Below are 19,469 nucleotides of genomic sequence, written 5' to 3' on the forward strand. Positions count from 1 at the left end.
AAAGATCACTCTGACCCACTTCAGAATCAGATCAGAATCAGAATCAGAAAGGGTTTTATTGCCAAATGTTGGGCAGGTTTACAACATTAGGAAATTGCTGCAGTGCTTCAGTGCAGACATACTGTCATAAATTACGCTAAAATAGACATGAAAATAAAGATAAGAATAAGAATTAAAAGTGCTAAGTAGATCGATATATACATGAGTGCAGGTGGTGATCAGTGCCAAACATGGAATGATGCAGTGAACACAGCATAGGGTCATGTGTTAGTGGTGGGAACAGTCATACGGTTATTGTTCATGTGTCCAACAGCAGAGGGGAAGAAACTGTTCTTATGGCGAGAGGTTCTGGTGCGAATAGACCGGAGCCTCCTACCTGAAGGGAGCAGGTCAAACAGACTGTGTGTTGTGAAGTGTGTTGTGGGGTTTTGTTGACTTGGATGATAAGCAGTCTTCCATTTAATCCATACAAAGACAGCAGACTCCAGTTTGCTTGGAATTTCAGCAAGATAATTTTTTTCCCCTGCATTGTTTTAAGTGAAGGTGTGGAAAGCGGCAGGAAGCATGCTGAAGTTGCTGAACATTGCTTCATTTTTCTTAGCAATGCAGAGTCTGGCAAAAGAACTGTCAACATCAATGTTTGATTTGAACATAATGGACTCCTCCCGCACCCAAATTTTTCTTCACCTACTGCCACCTACCTGTCAGCTGCCTCCGGCATCCCACAAGCTAACTAAGTCTGCGGATGCCATAAACAGCAGCGCCATAAAAGTAAAGGACTCCTTCATTCAGACTCAATATCCCCACTTCCCTCGGAATGCTGGAGGTGGGAATTGAAGGTCTCTTGGAATGGAAGAATGAGAATCCAGATACAGGTTTTCTTGTGTCTGTAATGATTTTTTTGTGAAGAGTGGCTCGAGCCTTAGAGATAGGGTGAGAAGTTCAGTCATTTGGCAGGGAATCAGAGTAGAACCACTAGTCCTCCACGTCTGATTAGGATGAGGTGTTCCAGGCATGTCGTACTGAAATGAAGCCCCAAGGTAGACTCAGGACACGCTGCAGAGATTATGTCTCTTGGCTGGCCTGGGAACACTCCTTGGGTTTCTGTGGATGAGAGCTGTAGGAGATGGTTGGGGAAAGGGAGCGCTGGGCTTCACTGCTTAAGCCGCTGCCCTGCAACCCATCCCTGGATAAGTGGTAGAAAATCAATGGTTGATGGGCTGATTCACAGGTCATGAGGTCCATCTGCAAAATATTACAGCTCATCAGGATCCAGTGTGTTATTTTGTGGAATGCTGCAGTTTAGAATTAAAACTTGCCCTTCCTACTTGAGCTTCTGAGCAGCTGGTGATGTTATGGTCCTTGCACACTTTATTATTAGTATTTCAATCAGAATAGGTGTTGTTATGGTTCTGCACATTTTTCTGGTTTATGATAGGTGTCGGAATACAGTTTGTCTCCAACTATATTCTGCAAATGTGAATGTGTGATGCCAAGAGTTACACTGTCAGTAGGATTTTTAAGTAAATCTTTATAGCCAGTTTTATTTTGTTCTTAACATAATGTGGAGTAAAGTATTAACAGTCAGTCACTTTTAGCGAATGACAGGACCTTAACCTAGACACGTGTGTGTTTAAATCCGTGTGTGTGTATGATTGTGCACAGCCCTAGTCTAGAGTGTGACAGTGGAGAGGAGGACATACTGGGACATTCCTACCCATCCTCATCTATAAGGCAACAGTCCACTCTGCGCTCTAGCTCAGGAGAAGAGAGAGACTCTTTTGACGCTTCTCCAGATTTCAGTCGTGCGCAATCCGACATCACGCACAAATCAACCAAGGTATACCCCTTCCCTTCTGGTTCACAAAACATTATCATAAGCTTGTATAAACTATGAATTAAAAATGTGTCTTATTAAGTCACCATAATATCCTCGACACAGTTTTTGTTCCATTTGAATATTTTCCTTGATTGTCTTCTGTTTTTTTTAATTAATCATCAATTTTTCAGTAGGAAAAAATGAAAAACCCATGTCATACAGTGTATGCTAAGCATTACAAAAGAGACAGCTTTGCCTTACAATCTTTAGTAAATAAGCCCAGACTATAAACAGCTCAATAACATGGACGAAAGGGCAGAGTCTATTGGTCTGTTTGTCCTGCAGGTTTCTGATGCACTCTGATTTTGCTGTTCACAGGATTGAATCTGTGAACTTCTAATTACTGTTGTGATTTGTTTTCTCACCTAGAGCCCAGAGGAGGCTGAGGTCCGTCTTCGCTCCTACTCCTACTCCTCCCCTAAAGCAAAGCCGTCACGGCCACTGCTAAACCGCGATGCAACAATCACTGATTTGGAAGAAGGTGAGTGAACTTTGCCCCCTTTGCCCCGATAGTTCCCAAGAGGCAGCTGAATGGACAAATGTGCCACATGTTCAACAGTGGGAAGACCAGACAGGTGTCAGAAATCAGCTGAAGCTCCATGAAGTATATCTGTGTCAGCTTTGCTTCAGAATAGATCTGCTTGTGAGGGTGTTTGTAAATAAAGGTCATGCTTTATCCTGTGTAGATGGAGCATTCAACAGCAGCGGTCGTTCTCTACTTCAGGCTTTATCTCTTTCTAAATCCCTATCTCGTCTCAACCAAGTTAGTAAGTACAAGAAAGACGTCGAGCAACAGCTTGAATACTACGGGCTGGTCGGAAAAAAGCATTTCAGTCTCTTTCTGGTGAACCATGGGGCAGGGCTGCACAATTAAAATTCATATCTGGTATCTATAAACTTTTTTATGACACACTGTAAAAAGTATATTTATGCAAAGCTGAAAAATCTGCAATAGGAACTCGTGAGAAGCAAAATCATTTTACTACACTTTGTGTTGTAAAAGGATTTTTCCAGATATTTTCACACAAACAAAAAACATGTTTGTCATTGTTGCATAAATTGTGCAGCTCTGCATCTTCTGTGGGATTTAATTTTTGGTACACTTACATGCACAGTTTTCTCTAAAACTAATTAAGATTTTTTTTTGTAATAAAATAGTAGTTCTCCTGCCTTATAGAAAAAATGACTGAGCAAAAGAGGACTGGGGCATTGGAAGAATGAAGATCTCCTTTAGATCATCTAATAGCAGAATTGTTCCTGTCCTGAAGCTTTTGTTATTCTTCCATTTGGGTACATGTTGCGTTTCTCCTCTTTGTTTTTTTTCCTTTTTCCATCGTTGCTATCATCTGGTTTTTCGAGGCAAGACTTGCTGCTGTGTTTGTTCTTTCTCTGTAGGGGTTTGCTGGCTCCAGACTCTTTCCATGATCTCTATATTAGTTTCTGACTCAATTTTAAATGGGGAAGATTTTTTAACCCTCTCTGCTGATTCACTTTGGATCTATGCACCGTATTGACATCTATGTCTGGCATACTGATATGCTTGTCCTTGTTGTCGATTACAGAGCAGAGAACATTCAACTTGACTGAGACGCCCAGAGAAAAGAGGTAAAGCCAGTGTGTCATTTCATGAGCTCAGGCAAGAACCACTCAACTGTGTAGGGTCCTGCTCAGAGGTTCCTCCCTTTTTAGGCAACAGTGCTGACCAGTGATTAGTGATTGGTTTACATGGGGGTCTGTGTGTGTGTGTGTGTGTGTGTGTGTGTGTGTGTGTGTGTGTGTGTGTGTGTGTGTGTGTGTGTGTGTGTGTGTGTGTGTGTGTGTGTTTTCCTAGATTTAAACCTGTGGTTGGTGTCTAAGTGCACAGGATGTGACATGCTTCCTGTTGTGAGGCTGGGGCCAGCATATTCTCTGATTACAACCTCAAAATAACCCTGAGCAAACAGTAAAACTCGGGGCTTTCTTGTATGTCAGACCTCACAAACATTTTGCAAAATTCTAGGCCACATCAGTGATGTTGAAAGGGAAGCATGCACATACTGTAGTATTTATCTTGGATAGAGATTTTAACAGTTACTATGAATTAACATTTGCTTAACATTCCTGCTCTGTAACGCAGGGATTCCCAACCATTGTGTACAAGTGCTTCCCGGGGTAGCTAATCAAAGCTAAACAGCATGCAGAGCCAAAATACATGCAGAACTGATTAAAATAGATTTTAATCATTTATCTCAACAAGAAGTGAAAAGTGGTTAAAGTACAGTCATGTGAAAAAGACTATGCAGTCTTCTGGAAAACGGAGTACATCCCATGTGCATTCTTTAGCAGCAGTAACTTGAAGTGATAATTTTCTCTATGACTTTAGCAGTTTTTCGCATTGTTGCAGAGGAATCTTGACCTATTGAAGTTTGCAGTTATTTGTTTATGCACAGTTTTCTTAAGGTTCCACTTCAGCATTTCTTTGGGGTTGAAGTCTGGACTTTGACAGGGCCGTTGCAACACCTTGATTCTTTTCCTTTTCAGCAATCCTTTTTGTATATTAGCTGCTCTGCTTGGAATCAATGGGTCTCATTTACTAATATTTGTGTGGAAACTGTTACCCTGCACAAATAATTAGTTCCCACGCAAAAGTACTGTCACTTTAAAATGTATAATTTGGGTTTTTAGTTTCTCTGATCATTGCACAGCCTGACTTTGGGGAGAATTTGCTGAAGATTGTGACATTGTGTTGTGAGACACCTGACAAAACTTCTTTTATAGAGATGGTCACACTTGCTGATGATCAGTCCAACCAGGTCCTGCACTATTTGATCATAAGTAGCTGCACATGGCTGCTGCTTCTTCTTAATTTCTATGGAAGTATTAAGGATATAGTCTAAGGAGTTTGGGGAAAAAAATTAACTGGACTTTTTCACTTCAAATTCTTGCAAGGATGTACTCGCACTCAGTATTCTGCATAGACTTGTTTGGAAACCTTCTTTTTGACGTGACTGTAGCTTGATTTTAAAACAGGTAGCTGAAAATATGGCTGTTACAGTTTAAATCAGTAGCTAAAAAGCCCAAAATGATATCTAAACATAACTAGAAAGCAGATGAAAAAGTGAGCTAAAATTATGAATAAAGGGTTGAAAATTATTAGCTAAAAGTGTTGTCAGCTATATAAATTGTTTGCTAACAGTTTAAATAAATAGCCGAGATTATAAGATAGGCTCTTGGATAAATAAACACAATGAATAAACATTTGAAACTGGTCACTAAACATAATGGATAGCAGTTAAATGAAGTAGCTGCTATTTAAAGTAAATAGTTGAAATGGTACGCCGGTAGTTATGGAAAAATGGTTGAGATAGTTTGCTAATCTAGCCTACTAGTCCTCGTGATCCCATGTGATAGAAAATGTCCCTGGCTTATGTATGCCTGAATGGAAGCTGAATGGGGTTAGGGTAATTGATAAGCTAAAAGTAGTCCTGGTCCAGGTTAAACTGAGGTCAAATGAACACATTTATACGTGGTGCTGATGAGGGGCTCTTGTGTCCATCTGACAGGGCAGAAAAAAGGTTGGGGACCACTGTAGTAACATTGCTTGTTTTGATTTCATTTAAGAAATGCTTCTATCCATATCCATTTTATCATCGATTTCATCTCATTGCCTCATAAATTCATCATGTGCTAATATATTTTGTTTTCTAACAACCATTGCTAACAGAGGAAACACTGTAGAAGATCATATTAGGCAATCAAATTATATTACACCGTTAGATTATTGTATTAGGATAAATTACATTTATATAACCACACCAACCTGATTAGACTCACCAACTGTTTTTGTCCTTTACGATATCAGAATCCATCTGATTTAACTACCACTGCCCAAAAAGCGCTGGTTAATATTTAAATGTTCAACTAAAAATAGCAGATAATACAAACACCAGTGTAACTCTTCATTGCAAAACCTGTAATTATCTTAATTTTCCATTCCCACACTGTTCTAGGAATGACTTGTAGACTTTAGAATATTATTGGCATTTTGAGTTACCTGATGAGAAGAGACACAACAACTTGGCCTGAGGTGCTTTATATCCATGCAGGGTTTTGGGTTTCCGTAAGCGGGCCCAGTCAGCAGAGGAGGAGAGCAGCGCACCACTCGAACACCTCACCCTCACAGAGTTCCTCAAAGAGTATGTTATTCACCTAAATGGCCTCACATGTGCATGTGTGGCTTAAGTCATTTTAACCCCGCTGTGCGACCGTTCCCAAGCTCATCCATTAACCATGTAGGTTTTTTCCCAGCTGCATCTGATGATGTAGGAATCTGCAGAAGCAGATTATATTAACACTTCTTATGACGGGTGGCTGCTGTAGGTTTGATGTGATAATGCATGGTTGTTTGTTTTTACGTTCTGTCATTGTTGCCTTTCACCTAGAATGCCCAATGTAACTAGCATAACTCGCTGAAAATAGATGACACGTATTAATTGCATTTTGGCAAGGTCATACTATAAATAGCATGCACTAGAGTCCATAGTGACTTCCAAGCATGCCGAGCATGTTGTGAAGAGTAATAATCCGTAGACTAGGGGTCCTGGAAGACTGTCTGGACATTCTTTCATTCCGGCATGATACCAGTGTACCTTATTATGCTCTCTTTAGTCTATTAAACTACTAAAATTATGATGTCTTTTTGTTAGTGTGTGCATGTTGGATGGTAGTACTGCAGTGAGGAGTTGTAATGACCTCTGACTAAAGCATTTACACTAAAACAGGATCGAGGATGAGGACTGGGATAAATACATAATCCCATCTAAGGTCGAGTCAGAGAAGTACAAAGTCAGCCGGACCTTCAGCTTCCTCAAGAGCAGGATGTCGAGCACTCGCAGCAAGACTAAGGTGAGACAGTGCAGTGGACTTTCTAATTCATGCTGGCTGTGATTTCAGATCTACTCAAATGTCATTAAAAATGCCTACAGTTAAAGGTTACGATAAAAAAAAACACACACACACACACACACACACACACACACGGCTTAAAGGCTTCTAAAAGCAGTGCAGTAAAAGTTTACCACATCTCAGACATGCCAGGTCGGAATTCTTGTGCTGGGGGGGCCATTGTCTGAGCACAAGTCTTTATTTGGTGAAGCAGAAAATTCTCTCTCTCTTCAGGTCTTAGCAACAAGACACAGTGAAAATATTCTCTTACATAACATGTAGACCCCCGCTCCACACACACACAGCATGGGGAACCAAAACACATTCTGTGCTGCACTCCTAATCTTGTGAACATATGTGCGTGTCTTTAAGGATGTGCATGTTTTTAACGACAGTGTTTCCCTATATTTACGGAAACACAATGCACATGAAGACTCAGAAAACAAACACATTTTCTAGACCTCCTTGCAAAGTTTCAAAAGATAATAAACATTCTTCTATCGCAGCATACACTGAGGACACCCCCCTCCCCTCCATCCCAGTGCCCCCTAATGATAAAGCACCATAACAGCAGCAGTCCCAATGGACCTTAACAAAGTAAACAAAAAGGCTCACTCAGAGGCCCCTTTATCTCAACTAACTTCACTTTAACAGGTGTTTTTCAGCAAGAAGATGGCCGCTTTAAGCCTCTTTTTTGCCTGCTGCAATGAGTCATATTATTTCTACTCTCCTGCTTTGCATGTTATTATGGCATTATCTGCAATAACTGTCAGCTGAATGAGCACATTTAAAAAATATCTATCATTTGCCTCTCAGGTGAAGGGTAAAGAGGTGAAGGAGGGAAAGGAGAAGTCAGTCACTCCTAATGGTCATCAGTTTGTTCCTGTGTCTCCATCTGGTCCTGCTCTTTGTGTGGCCTGTGATAAGTCTGTTTCTGGGAAGGAGCTGTTGCAGTGCTCCAGTAAGTATTACACTGTCAGTGCTGATGTTGTTTTATGTCCTGTGGTGGCTGAACTGTTTTGGATTTGTTTAAATCTCTTTGCACGTGCTGCTGTGATGTTTTGTTCAGTATAAGACATGAAGTCATTTTTTTTTTCTTTCATAAAGTCAACATTTCTAGTGACAAACAACAGTTTGTCTGCCATCTGGATACTGGATTCACATATGTTGTAATAACTCAGTTCATGGAATTAACTGACATTTTATATGTGCTTGTCTGCAGACTGTTTACTGAATGTTCATAAGAACTGTCGGGAGTCTGTTGCAGCCTGTGCAAAGGTAATCATTAACACAATGCACCTCGTTTGCGCTCAGAGCAAATAAGCAAGATTATTGATTTAAAAATAGTTTTACAAAAGAAAAAAGTCAAGCCAGAGAGCTTCACAAATGTAAAAAAAAGAAAAAGAAACAGCTGCTGGTGACAGACTGCTTCATGTTTGATGTGCTGTTTTAACATAGTTAACAATGTTGTTATTTTATATTTGGCAGAATATAAAGTCCTACCTCTTTTTTTTTTTTATTTTTAATGTCGCATGTTTTCATTTGTCAGCTGACTTCTTGGGGACAAAGTCTTTGTCCGTTTCTGTATGGCTTACACAGTCAGCCAGGGATGAGGTCAGTTTTACAAAAATAGGTCAGGCACTTTCAGTTAGCACTAGTCAGCCTGTATAAATAGATGAGAACGAAAAGGTTTGTTATGTTATAGATGGTGTTATGGAAACTGTAGGCTCTGACATTACTAAAGCTTGACCTACACTCTGGATTGTAAGTACAGCTTTTCTTCTGCTGCAGATGTTAACTTGTAAACTATCCATCACTGTAGTGATCCTTTATTACCTGAACAGACCACAATGCTGTAGAAAGAGATTTTATGCCCTATGCATTAAACAACACATTCATTTACTTTTACATCTAGCAAACACGTTTGGTATGTAAAACACGTGTTTATACTGGTTGTTTTGCGTTCATTATTTACATCTGTGTTCAATGTCAGCTAGCAGAATGGTGTCAAACCACTGCCCACATGTGCACACAAACACTCCTAAAAACATTGTTGTGTAGCACTATTTGGACCCAAAATCCACAGATTGCATTTAAGTACATGCTAGCTAAACCAGAAATCTGTCACTCAGTCTGTTACTGTGTTGTAGCTAGTTATCTAGTTTTAATCATTCCCTTTGTGTTTTCCTGTGTCTCTTATCACCCCTGTTTTTGTTGTCTAAAGAGGGCAAAATGCAAGAAAAGAAGGAAAACAAAGAAAAAGTAGTCAGTTACTTTAGTAAAGACGAGCAGAGTGAAAGTGGGTACTTTTTTCCACAGGAAGAGTAAATTCCTGGACATGGTGACAAAGGAACTCCGGGAATGTGTTGATATCACAAATTAGTCATGCATAAGTACAATATCTCCCAGCATGTTTCTCTTTAACTGATTCCAGTTTTGACTAAATTTGTTGTGATTACAACCACATCCTCCTGTTATTCAAAGCAAAAACACTCAGATTTACAACTTTTGGTGGCGATATGATTATATCTTTCCAGAAACTGCAAGACAGGAATGCATTGCTGATGAAGAACAAGGCCTTTTCTCTCCCGCAGAGTGAGTGCCCCCACTGCTCCTCCCTTTGTCTTTGATTCATTTAGTTTTCACCTGTCCTCCCTTGTCCTGTAGTAGATAAGTAAGCCATTGCTCTTCACCCCTCGTCATTCCTCTTCTGTTGTTTTTCTTTCCTGTTTAAAAAAAAGAAAAAGTTAAATTTTAATCTACCTCAGTGGGGGATCTGGTCTGGATTGTGTTTACGTGTGCATGAGAACACGGGTTGAGTGCTCTATTTGCACTAACATGATCATTTTATTTCTTCAGTTTAAGCTTTCTGTCTTCTTTGAGTGCTTGGTATTAGACAGAGGTGTCAACATCTGCAATGTATTGTCACAACTGTAATCAAACTGCAGTTAAACAGTGAAAGATTATAACAGTTTAATGATCCTGTAAATTTTATAGCAGTGACTACATAGATATAAACAAAACATCTGAATACTAAACAAACACGCAATATTTATTTTTAGAGTGGGAAAGCTTCCAGTGTATGACGTATTTCTCCTCCTTTTGATCTTCCTTTTTAGACCCTGTCAAAGAAAACCCACCATCCTCCATTTTCTCTTCTTCTTCCTGCCCGTCCTCTTCGCTTCCAACAATGAACAGAGAAAAAAGAGAAACAGTCGCACCGCTTACTAAAAGCCTCTCTATCTCTGCAGACAGCAGGTAGGCTGGTTATGATCTGGGAAAAGAAAAATATTACCACCGGTATGAAAAAAGCATTAAGAATGAATGAACTGCATTCATTTTGTCTTTTAATTCAATTTGTTTACTTTTAAATGTGACCTATTATGCTTATTTCCAGCTCCATGTTTTTACTCTCATATTCTTTTAGAGATGTTTTCCATGATTTATAGGTTCGTCCATAGTTCATCCACTGTATGAAACAAGCCATCGTAGCTTCCCCTCCCTTTAAGCCAGTTTTCTTCTGATTGGCTGGCCCTGACAAACAGGTCTGAACAACAGGTTGATGGGGTTTCTGTACTCCCAGTCAGAGCTGTCTATCTGAGATGACCACATTGGGGATACTCCCTCATGTTGATGTCACACAGATCCAGGAGTAGAAAAAACATTTGGAAATTAAAAAAAATGTATTCTTCTGTGCCCTACGACAGCTGGGATAGGCTCCAGTGCCCCCCGCGACCCTGAAAAGGATAAACGGAAGCGGATGGATGGACACAATTGAGACTTCCAAAAAGCAGACTCTATTTTAGTATGCCTAAAAATAAATGAAACCTAGATTTTCACACAGGCTCTTCTGACCTGGCTCTCTTTCCCTCAGACGGCTGAGCGACTCAGCAGGTGCGGACTCTGAGTGTGCTGCTCCAACTTGCACTATTAGCTCACTGTCTGATGACGGGACACCAGTCACAACGACTCCCCCAGCCATCGACCTGCCAATCACCACACAAGGTGAGGAAGAACAGAGAGGCTTGGTACATGCATCAGTTGTAATAGTGATCCAGAAATAAGACGCTATTCATCACTTTCATTCATGTAGATACTGTTGATGCTCCTTTACTGGGCGACCTGTCCGCTGACCTGCTGGGACTTGAAGCAGAGTCATGGAGTCTTGCAGTCACTGCCGAATTTTGTAGGCAACACGACAGACACACAATCAAACGCCAGGATGTTATTTATGGTGAGAAAATCCAGCCGGCCTGGAATTAACAATAAATTAACAATACTGTTTTAATATTTTATATAAAAGCACTGTATACTGTACAACCAGCATCTGTAATCATATAGCTGATTATGTTGGATTCTGTGGGCTGAGTGAAAAGCTAACTTTTTTTGCAGTTTCCAAAGAAATGTGTTTCATTATTACTTGTACCACCAGTGTTGTCAACCTTTGTGTGTTAACATATCAAAATCCTGTGAAGCGCAGATGGTTTATTTTCAGCCTGTGAGAAACCTTTGCCAAACTAAACATTGCATCTACAGTTTGAAACATAAACCCTGCCAGATATTTCAGTATCCCTTACCCAGTTCGGCTGTTCTCTTTCAGAGCTGATGCAGACCGAGCTGCACCATATCCAGACCCTAACGGTCATGTCGGAGGTGTTCAGGAGAGGCATGCTGGAGGAGCTGCAGCTGGATTGGGACTGTGTGGCCCGGATTTTCCCCTGTTTGGATCCCCTGCTGGTCTTCCACAGGAACCTCTTCAGAGCTCTGCAGGAACGCAGACAGGCTGAAACCCAAACAGAGAACTCCCAAAATTACATCATCCACAGGATTGGAGATATACTGCTTCAGCAGGTTAGTTGATATTTAGTTATGTAAAATAAATATACTCAGATGGACGTCTGTGCTCAGCATCTAGTCTCTCTCAGTTCTCAGATGAAAATGCTGAGAAGATGAAAAACTTGTATGGAGAGTTCTGCAGTCACCACATCGAAGCTGTCAACGTCTTCAAAGAGCTACAGCAACAGAACAAGAAACTTCAAAACTTTGTCAGGGTAAGCCCCTGAATCCAGATCCACTGTTTTTTTTTTTTTTTTTTCAATTAGTTATATTACAGTCAAATATTTTGAGCAGCTAAAATTCTTTGTCTCTCACAGCAACAGAGCAATAACTCGCTGGTCAGACGAAGAGAGGTCCCAGAATTTATCCTGCTTGTAACTCAGCGCATCACCAAGTACCCAGTGCTGCTGGAGAGGATATTACATTATACCAAGGGTGGGTCTACTCTACTGTGACTTGTGCAAAACTGCAGATATGCAAATGTTAAGTCTGTTGCATATTTGTTGAAAGGAGAAGAACAAATGAAAAGCAAGAGGAAGTTTTAGTGATTGCATAACAAAATGTTGGCCTAAAAGTTTAGCATTTTAAACCACTTCTTAAAAAATTATTGATTTAAAGACCTAAAACGGAAATCTTTTTTAATACATTTTAATGCTGCTTATTTGTCTGTTATCAGTTAAGAGATCGTAACAAAAAGCTGCATTATTGAAAAGCTGTTTTCCAAATTGGATTATTCATATGACCTCTGGCTATTGTTTCTGTTCGTAGAGGGAAGTATAGAACACTCTGACCTGTCAACTGCCCTGGCTCAGATCCGTGATGTTGTTGCAGCAGTGGACCTGACTGTAAATAAATATGAGAAGTTTCAGGAGCTTCAGGAAGTGCTGGCCCGGCTGGAGAACAAAAGCTTTGCCAAGCTTAAGAATGGCAAGGTGTTTCGCAAACAGGACCTGCACAGCAAACATAGGGATCTGCAGCACAAAGGGCTGGTCTACTGGAAAACAGCCACAGGACGTCTGAAAGGTGGATATGAAATCATATCGGGATCTATGATGTGTTGTTTATTTAGGTTTTAGACAATCAAACTATTTGTGTCCACACTTCTCTTTTCAGATACGTTGGCTCTTTTGCTCACTGACATTCTAGTTTTCCTGCAAGAGAAAGATCAGCGCTTCATATTTGCTGCTGTGGTAAATATCAACCCCTCCCCCTGAAAAAAAAGAAATCTTTTAAATCAAAGAAACTAGATTAAACTGTCTGTCCATGTGTCTCTGTCTATTAACCAATCTGGTTCAACCTACAGGACCAGAAGCCTCCAGTAATCCCTCTACAAAAGCTCATCGTCAGAGAAGTTGCCAATGAAGAGAGAGGGATGTTTCTCATCTCTGCATCCTCAGCGGGGCCAGAGATGTATGAAGTTCATACCACCAGCAGAGAGGAGAGGAATGCATGGATGAGACACATTCGACAAGCTGTAGAGAGGTACATGTAAGCACAAGTCAAACCTAGGGTGTTTGTGCAGCTTAGACGCCATGTGTAGGTCCGGTTAATGTGTGTTAACGATTGTCACAAATTACTAGCTGCCCTGAGGAAGAGGAGGAAGATGAGCGAAGTGCTGAGACCGAGGAAGCCAGGCAAGCTGCAGAAATGAGAATTCAGAAGATCACCAAGTTCCAAGGTAAAAAAGGAAAGTGTGTTTGAGACCAGAAGATTACTTTAGAGTTTATTTGTTCATATCACAGAGAGTTTGTGCAGTTATGAAGCATAACAAGACCCATTCCTCGTAATCTTTTCGTTCATTTTGTGTAGAAACGCTGTTGGGTCAAGACCAACGAATCTGCAACAGCCTGGAGGAGAAGTTACAGCTTTATGCTGAGCTTACAGAATTAACCCTCCAGTCACCAGAACCTGTACCACATCGCCACCTGCTGGTAGAATCAGTACCATACACCGACAGTGAGACACCAAGACAGGCCTCTTCACTGCTCACAGCTGCACTCAGAGAAGGTATAAAAGGTCGAGTGTGGCAGCAATTTTTGATTTTGGAGGGGATTCTAAATAAAGAAATGTTCTTGGGAAATAATATTTTAATGTAGCAATATAAGTTTAGTTGATTTCTTATAACGAAAATATTCGTTTTAACAAGTATATTAATTAGTATTACAAACTTGAATAAATTAGCAAATTATAAAAAAGTCTATATATTGCACGCTAATGTAGGAAACAACAAATAAATTGAAATAAAAGTGTTGCAAAACATTAAGTTTTGATCAAAATTTGCCTTTCCTCCAGCTGAAAACCTGATCACCATTCTCCAGGCTCGTGAGGGCATCGCTGTGCAGAGTCAGAGCTCTCCTGTCCGAGGCCCTGAGTGCTGCAGTTATAACAGCCACGGCAGCAGCATTCAGGAGTCTCCGTCTGAGCGTGAGTCACTGGCAGACACTGCAGCATTACATTTTCTGGGATATGTGTCACACTGCAGCTGATGTGTCAGTGTCTACTGCAATGTCTACTGTAATTTCTTGACCACATTGCATATATGCAAGCTGTCACATCTCCTTCCCTTGTCCCTACAGCGGATTATCTGAGCACGCTAAGCATGAGCTCCACCTCTCTTGGATCTGACAGTGAATTAGCCGGGATGGACAATTCGTTGTGGAGCTCCGCTGTTGAGCTGAGAAAAGGAGAGAACAAAGGGACACTGGTGAAGGTTCAACCTCTTTAGTCCCCCCATGAACAGTGTTTGTTGATGGATTAATATACATTACTGTTTCACTGTACTGACCCATTGTTTTCTGTAGGTGGCAGAGAGTGTCCAGAGCCTGACCCAACTTCTATACAGTCTACAGGTGAGAAGAACAAATATTTTACCTAACTGATTGAAAGACTATATGTTTTATGTGATATAAGAATAAAACAGTTCAGCTAAAATACTTGTTACATGTTAACTCAGTGAGAAATAAATCTCTTAGGAACTTTTACTGGTTTCTTTTGCTAAATAGTGAATTTGTAATCTGCCATAACTTACATTTTCAGACTCTAAAATAAAGAGGTATTTAAAAGGTTGTAGATAGATATAGATAAGGGATTTCAAAGACTGTGCATCTAATAAAGCCTTAATAGCCTTAATATAGTCCCGATCAAAAGTTTAACACCACTTGAAAAATTGCAGAAATTCATATTTTGCATGGTTGAATCTTAACAAGGTTCCAAGTTGAGCTTGAACGTGCAACAAGAAGAAATGAGAGTGAGACAAAACACTTTTTCGAGCATGCAATTTATTGAAAACGATGCTTAAACTGAAACAGGCTGTTTTACAGCTGATCAAAGTTTTAGGACCACATGACTTTTAAAGGCCAAATTCTGCCAGGTAGTCACACTGTCGTGACGTTTGTTTGCAAAGGCAAAAAAGATTCCCTTTTTGAATGTGGTTGGGTTATTGAACTGCAAAAGCGGGGTCCATTGCTACTGAGGTGGGACGGAGTAAGACAGTCATGTGGAATTTTTTAAATGAGGGTTATGGTACAAAAAAGTCAAGTGGAAGACCCCCCAAAAATTTCACCAGCACTGAGCTGGAGGATCCAATTGGCTGTCCGTCAAGACACTGGACAATCCTTGAAATTAAGCCCATTCCTGGTGCCGACTCCAGCCCCATAACCGTGAGACGGCATCTGAGGTAGAGGCGTGGTCCTACCTCTGTAAAGCTGTAAAGCCTGTTTGAGTTTAAGCGTTCTTTTTAATAAATCGCATGCTCATAAAAATGCTTTGTCTCACACCCATCTCTTGTTTTTGCATGTTTAAGCGCTACTTGGAACCTTGTTAAGATCCAACCATGCAAATATGATTTTTTTGCCATTTTTTAAGTGGTCTTAAACTTTTCATCAGGACTGTATGATGATGCTTATGTTACATTTAGTAACTGGAGTGTGATTAGTTGTCTCCTTATGTTTGCAGGCAGCTGTGACATTCCAGGACAGCTGCTATGAAGTCCACCAGCTCCTTCTTCAGGAGGGAGAAGGACCTCAGCTCCGAACCCTCGCCTCCCTTCAAAGCAGCCTGGTATCAGTCACATCATACCCACTGAAAGCATTTTCTCAATGTAAAACCTTACACGTTTTGAGGAAGCTGAGATTTTAGAGTTACAGTGGGGCAAAAAAGTATTTAGTCAGCCACCGATTGTGCAAGTTCCCCCACCTAAAATGATGACAGAGGTCAGTAATTTGCACTAGAGATGGCACGATACCACTTTTTTATGTCCGATACCGATACCAATATCATAAATTTGGATATCTGCCGATACCGATATGAATCCGATATAGTGTTTTTTAATCAACAAAACTGTTTTTTAAAATATCTTGCTGCATTTTGCAAGTCTGCAAGTTCATACTCAAATTTAAAACAACAACTACACTAAAGCTATTCTGTTATACCTGTATACAAAAAAAATATTTCATAGTTCAGCAATACTGATCAATCTAATAAACTTAAACCTACACCATCCTCCCTATTCTGGTATTTTAAAGAGTACTTAGCGTAAATATTAAGCAACCTAACTAATAGGGTTCCAACTCCCAGCAACAACAAAAATAAATAAATAAAAAATAGGGAACCACCCCTCACGCTCCACCTCATGATGCTTAATCGACGTAATCAACCTTAATTTGATGCAGTGTGAAAAAAAATGCACAGAAATCAATTATTTTTCAAGAAATATTAAATAGATTCAACATCTTTCTTCAACAAAATTGCAGACTGCACAGATGGTACCTTCCCAAAGTAAAAAGTACTATAGCTTACTAGGGTATATATATATTAGACTTAATAGTTACTATATACAGTAATTGACTTCTATTCATTTTACATCAAATTAAAACTTTGGGTGTCAGATAATTATTTATTAAAAGCTAGACATTTTAAATGAGAATAAGAAAGAAAAGTATGTCTTTGTGCCCCCTTTTCCCTGTTAATGCCCTATCGGCCCCCCTGGCTAAACTTTGCTAGATCCGCCCCTGCACAGTTACCAGCCGTCAGCTACGTAGAAAAAGATCCTGGTGTAGAAAGTAATATTAAATAAATTCTAACAACAGCTTATCAAGCTTAAACGTGCTGCTGTTGTTCAGCCGCTGGTTTCCTCTTTCTGGTGCAAAGTGGACCAAAAACAAACAAGAGAGACGGACTCGCCACAGAAAAGCCGATCAGCTGATCATTAGCAGTTTCACGATTGAAGTAGCAGCCGGAGAGCGAGAGGCAGTCGCTCGTTAAGCTTAACGTGGGAATGCTTTACAAACATTCAGAGATGGACTTACACACTTGCTTTACTTCTCTCGGGGATAACTTTGTCGGAGATGAAATGCCAGGTTGCTAGCGAAGCTCCACATGCTATCCAGACCACCGACAGGTCCCGCATGCCACAGCTGCTCTATCACGTGATGCATACTGCTCCGACGTGCTAACGTCGTTCTGAGGCGAGTTACGGCGTGTTGCAAGTTTTGTGAGGTGCTTTCGTGATATTTAATGGATCGGATTACATTTTTTATTTTTCTCCGATATCCGATCCAGTAATTTAGGTCAGTATCGGACCGATACCGATACGTAATATCGGATCGGTCCATCTCTAATTTGCACCAGAGGTACACTTCAACTGTGAGAGACAGAATGTGGAAAAAAAATACATGAATTCACATGGTAGGATTTGTAAAGAATTTATTCGTAAATCAGGGTGGAAAATAAGTATTTGGTCAATAACAAAAATACAACTCAATACTTTGTAACATAACCTTTGTTGGCAATAACAGAGGTCAAACGTTTACTATAGGTCTTTACCAGGTTTGCACACACAGTAGCTGGTATTTTGGCCCATTCCTCCATGCAGATCTTCTTGAGAGCAGTGATGTTTTGGGGCTGTTGCCGAGCAACACGGACTTTCAACTCCCGCCACAGATTTTCTATGGGGTTGAGGTCTGGAGACTGGCTAGGCCACTCCAGGACTTTCAAATGCTTCTTACGGAGCCACTCCTTTGTTGCCCGGGCGGTGTGTTTTGGATCATTGTCATGTTGGAAGACCCAGCCTCGTTTCATCTTCAAAGTTCTCACTGATGGAAGGAGGTTTTGGCTCAAAATCTCACGATACATGGCCCCATTCATTCTGTCCTTAACACGGATCAGTCGTCCTGTCCCCTTGGCAGAAAAACAGCCCCATAGCATGATGTTTCCACCCCCATGCTTCACAGTAGGTATGGTGTTCTTGGGATGCAACTCAGTATTCTTCTTCCTCCAAACACGACGAGTTGAGTTTATATCAAAAAGTTCTACTTTGGTTTCATCTGACCACATGACATTCTCCCAATCCTCTGCTGTATCATCCATGTGCTCTCTGGCAAACTTCAGACGGGCCTGGACATGCACTGGCTTCAGCAGCGGAACACGTCTGGCACTGCGGGATTTGATTCCCTGCCGTTGTAGTGTGTTACTGATGGTGACCTTTGTTACTTTGGTCCCAGCTCTCTGCAGGTCATTCACCAGGTCCCCCCGTGTGGTTCTGGGATCTTTGCTCACCGTTCTCATGATCATTTTGACCCCACGGGATGAGATCTTGCGTGGAGCCCCAGATCGAGGGAGATTATCAGTGGTCTTGTATGTCTTCCATTTTCTGATGATTGCTCCCACAGTTGATTTTTTTCACACCAAGCTGCTTGCCTATTGTAGATTCACTCTTCCCAGTCTGGTGCAGGTCTACAATACTTTTCCTGGTGTCCTTCGAAAGCTCTTTCGTCTTGGCCATGGCGGCGTTTGGAGTCTGACTGTTTGAGGCTGTGGACAGGTGTCTTTTATACAGATGATGAGTTCAAACAGGTGCCATTCATACAGGTAACGAGTGGGGGACAGAAAAGCTTCTTACAGAAGACGTTACAGGTCTGTGAGAGCCAGAGATTTTCCTTGTTTGAGGTGACCAAATACTTATTTTCCACCCTAATTTACGAATAAATTCTTTACAAATCCTACCATGTGGATTCATGGATTTTTTTTTCACATTCTGTCTCTCACAGTTGAAGTGTACCTCTGGTGCAAATTACTGACCTCTGTCATCATTTTAAGTGGGGGAACTTGCACAATCGGTGGCTGACTAAATACTTTTTTGCCCCACTGTATGTCAACACATATATTGTTGTCCAGGAGCAGGAGAAGCAGAGGAGTATTGAGAAGAAAAAAGAGGAAGTGGAAAAGAAGGGTTTAGAGAGGAAGAAAGAAGAGGTGGATGAGGTGCAGAAACTCCAGGTGAAGCTGAAACAAGAGCAACAACGTTGGGACAAAGAATGTCTGGCCAGAGAGAAACAACAGGTTAGCTTCATGCTCGTGTTCTTTAAAAGTGATTTTATGTTTCTCAGTCACTTGTCTTTCTGGTCTCTCTGTCTTTGTTTCATAATAGTTTGGTCTGGCACAAAAAAGCTCGGTTTAGTTATGAGTCTACGCCAATGACTGCAGAAAACAGTCATTGGTCTACGCCCATTTCTTTGATCTTTACCAGGTTATAAATAGATCACATTTAATTAAAGCAAACAAAAGCAAACTGCAGTGCTAGATGAGACACTAGACTCTTGATAAATAAAATACATTTTACATTTTCTATAATTACTTCAAATTTCAGTAACAAAAACCGGAAACATGTCATATACGATCAAAATGTGTGACCTGTGAATTTCTTTTTCAAGATAAGATATTTTTAAACATGTGTTGTAACCTCATTTTCATAGCTGCATGTGCATCTGCCATTTTCTATTATCTTATTCAATTTCCTGTGCTGCTGTTGCCATGGTTATATTTTACTAAGTGC

The 19,469-nt window shown here is 40.6% G+C and overlaps 1 protein-coding gene and 1 long non-coding RNA gene across 8 annotated transcripts in view; one reads left to right on the forward strand and one right to left on the reverse strand.

The window, feature by feature from the left end:
* Positions 1-19,469, forward strand: part of LOC146657742 (rho guanine nucleotide exchange factor 28-like) — a 47,705-nt gene that overhangs the window by 24,133 nt on the left and 4,103 nt on the right. For 3 of the 7 annotated variants that reach the window (XM_085426047.1, XM_085426048.1, XM_085426053.1), the window contains 25 exons: positions 1,666-1,840; positions 2,249-2,360; positions 2,566-2,646; positions 3,442-3,484; positions 5,965-6,054; positions 6,640-6,763; positions 7,619-7,763; positions 8,025-8,080; positions 9,340-9,397; positions 9,922-10,060; positions 10,677-10,807; positions 10,896-11,036; positions 11,403-11,653; positions 11,728-11,853; positions 11,956-12,073; positions 12,407-12,661; positions 12,752-12,828; positions 12,942-13,120; positions 13,219-13,316; positions 13,448-13,645; positions 13,931-14,062; positions 14,215-14,348; positions 14,440-14,487; positions 15,593-15,697; positions 18,812-18,976. In XM_085426047.1, coding sequence (XP_085282173.1) covers positions 1,666-1,840; positions 2,249-2,360; positions 2,566-2,646; positions 3,442-3,484; positions 5,965-6,054; positions 6,640-6,763; positions 7,619-7,763; positions 8,025-8,080; positions 9,340-9,397; positions 9,922-10,060; positions 10,677-10,807; positions 10,896-11,036; positions 11,403-11,653; positions 11,728-11,853; positions 11,956-12,073; positions 12,407-12,661; positions 12,752-12,828; positions 12,942-13,120; positions 13,219-13,316; positions 13,448-13,645; positions 13,931-14,062; positions 14,215-14,348; positions 14,440-14,487; positions 15,593-15,697; positions 18,812-18,976 — 3,181 coding nt within the window. The remainder of the gene's footprint in view (positions 1-1,665; positions 1,841-2,248; positions 2,361-2,565; positions 2,647-3,441; positions 3,485-5,964; positions 6,055-6,639; positions 6,764-7,618; positions 7,764-8,024; positions 8,081-9,339; positions 9,398-9,921; positions 10,061-10,676; positions 10,808-10,895; positions 11,037-11,402; positions 11,654-11,727; positions 11,854-11,955; positions 12,074-12,406; positions 12,662-12,751; positions 12,829-12,941; positions 13,121-13,218; positions 13,317-13,447; positions 13,646-13,930; positions 14,063-14,214; positions 14,349-14,439; positions 14,488-15,592; positions 15,698-18,811; positions 18,977-19,469) is intronic. The other 4 variants (XM_085426049.1, XM_085426051.1, XM_085426050.1 and 1 more) reach the window with 4 other exon arrangements.
* LOC146657743 (uncharacterized) lies at positions 14,069-17,817 on the reverse strand. Its single transcript, XR_014914095.1, has 3 exons — positions 16,945-17,817; positions 14,424-14,481; positions 14,069-14,312 (listed from the first exon to the last, which is right to left on the reverse strand). It is a non-coding gene; the product is annotated as an uncharacterized LOC146657743 (long non-coding RNA).

Source organism: Rhamphochromis longiceps, linkage group LG12, assembly GCF_057381845.1.
Source record: "Rhamphochromis longiceps isolate RC_006_pf linkage group LG12, R_longiceps_female_GT1.1, whole genome shotgun sequence".
NCBI lineage: Eukaryota > Metazoa > Chordata > Actinopteri > Cichliformes > Cichlidae > Rhamphochromis > Rhamphochromis longiceps.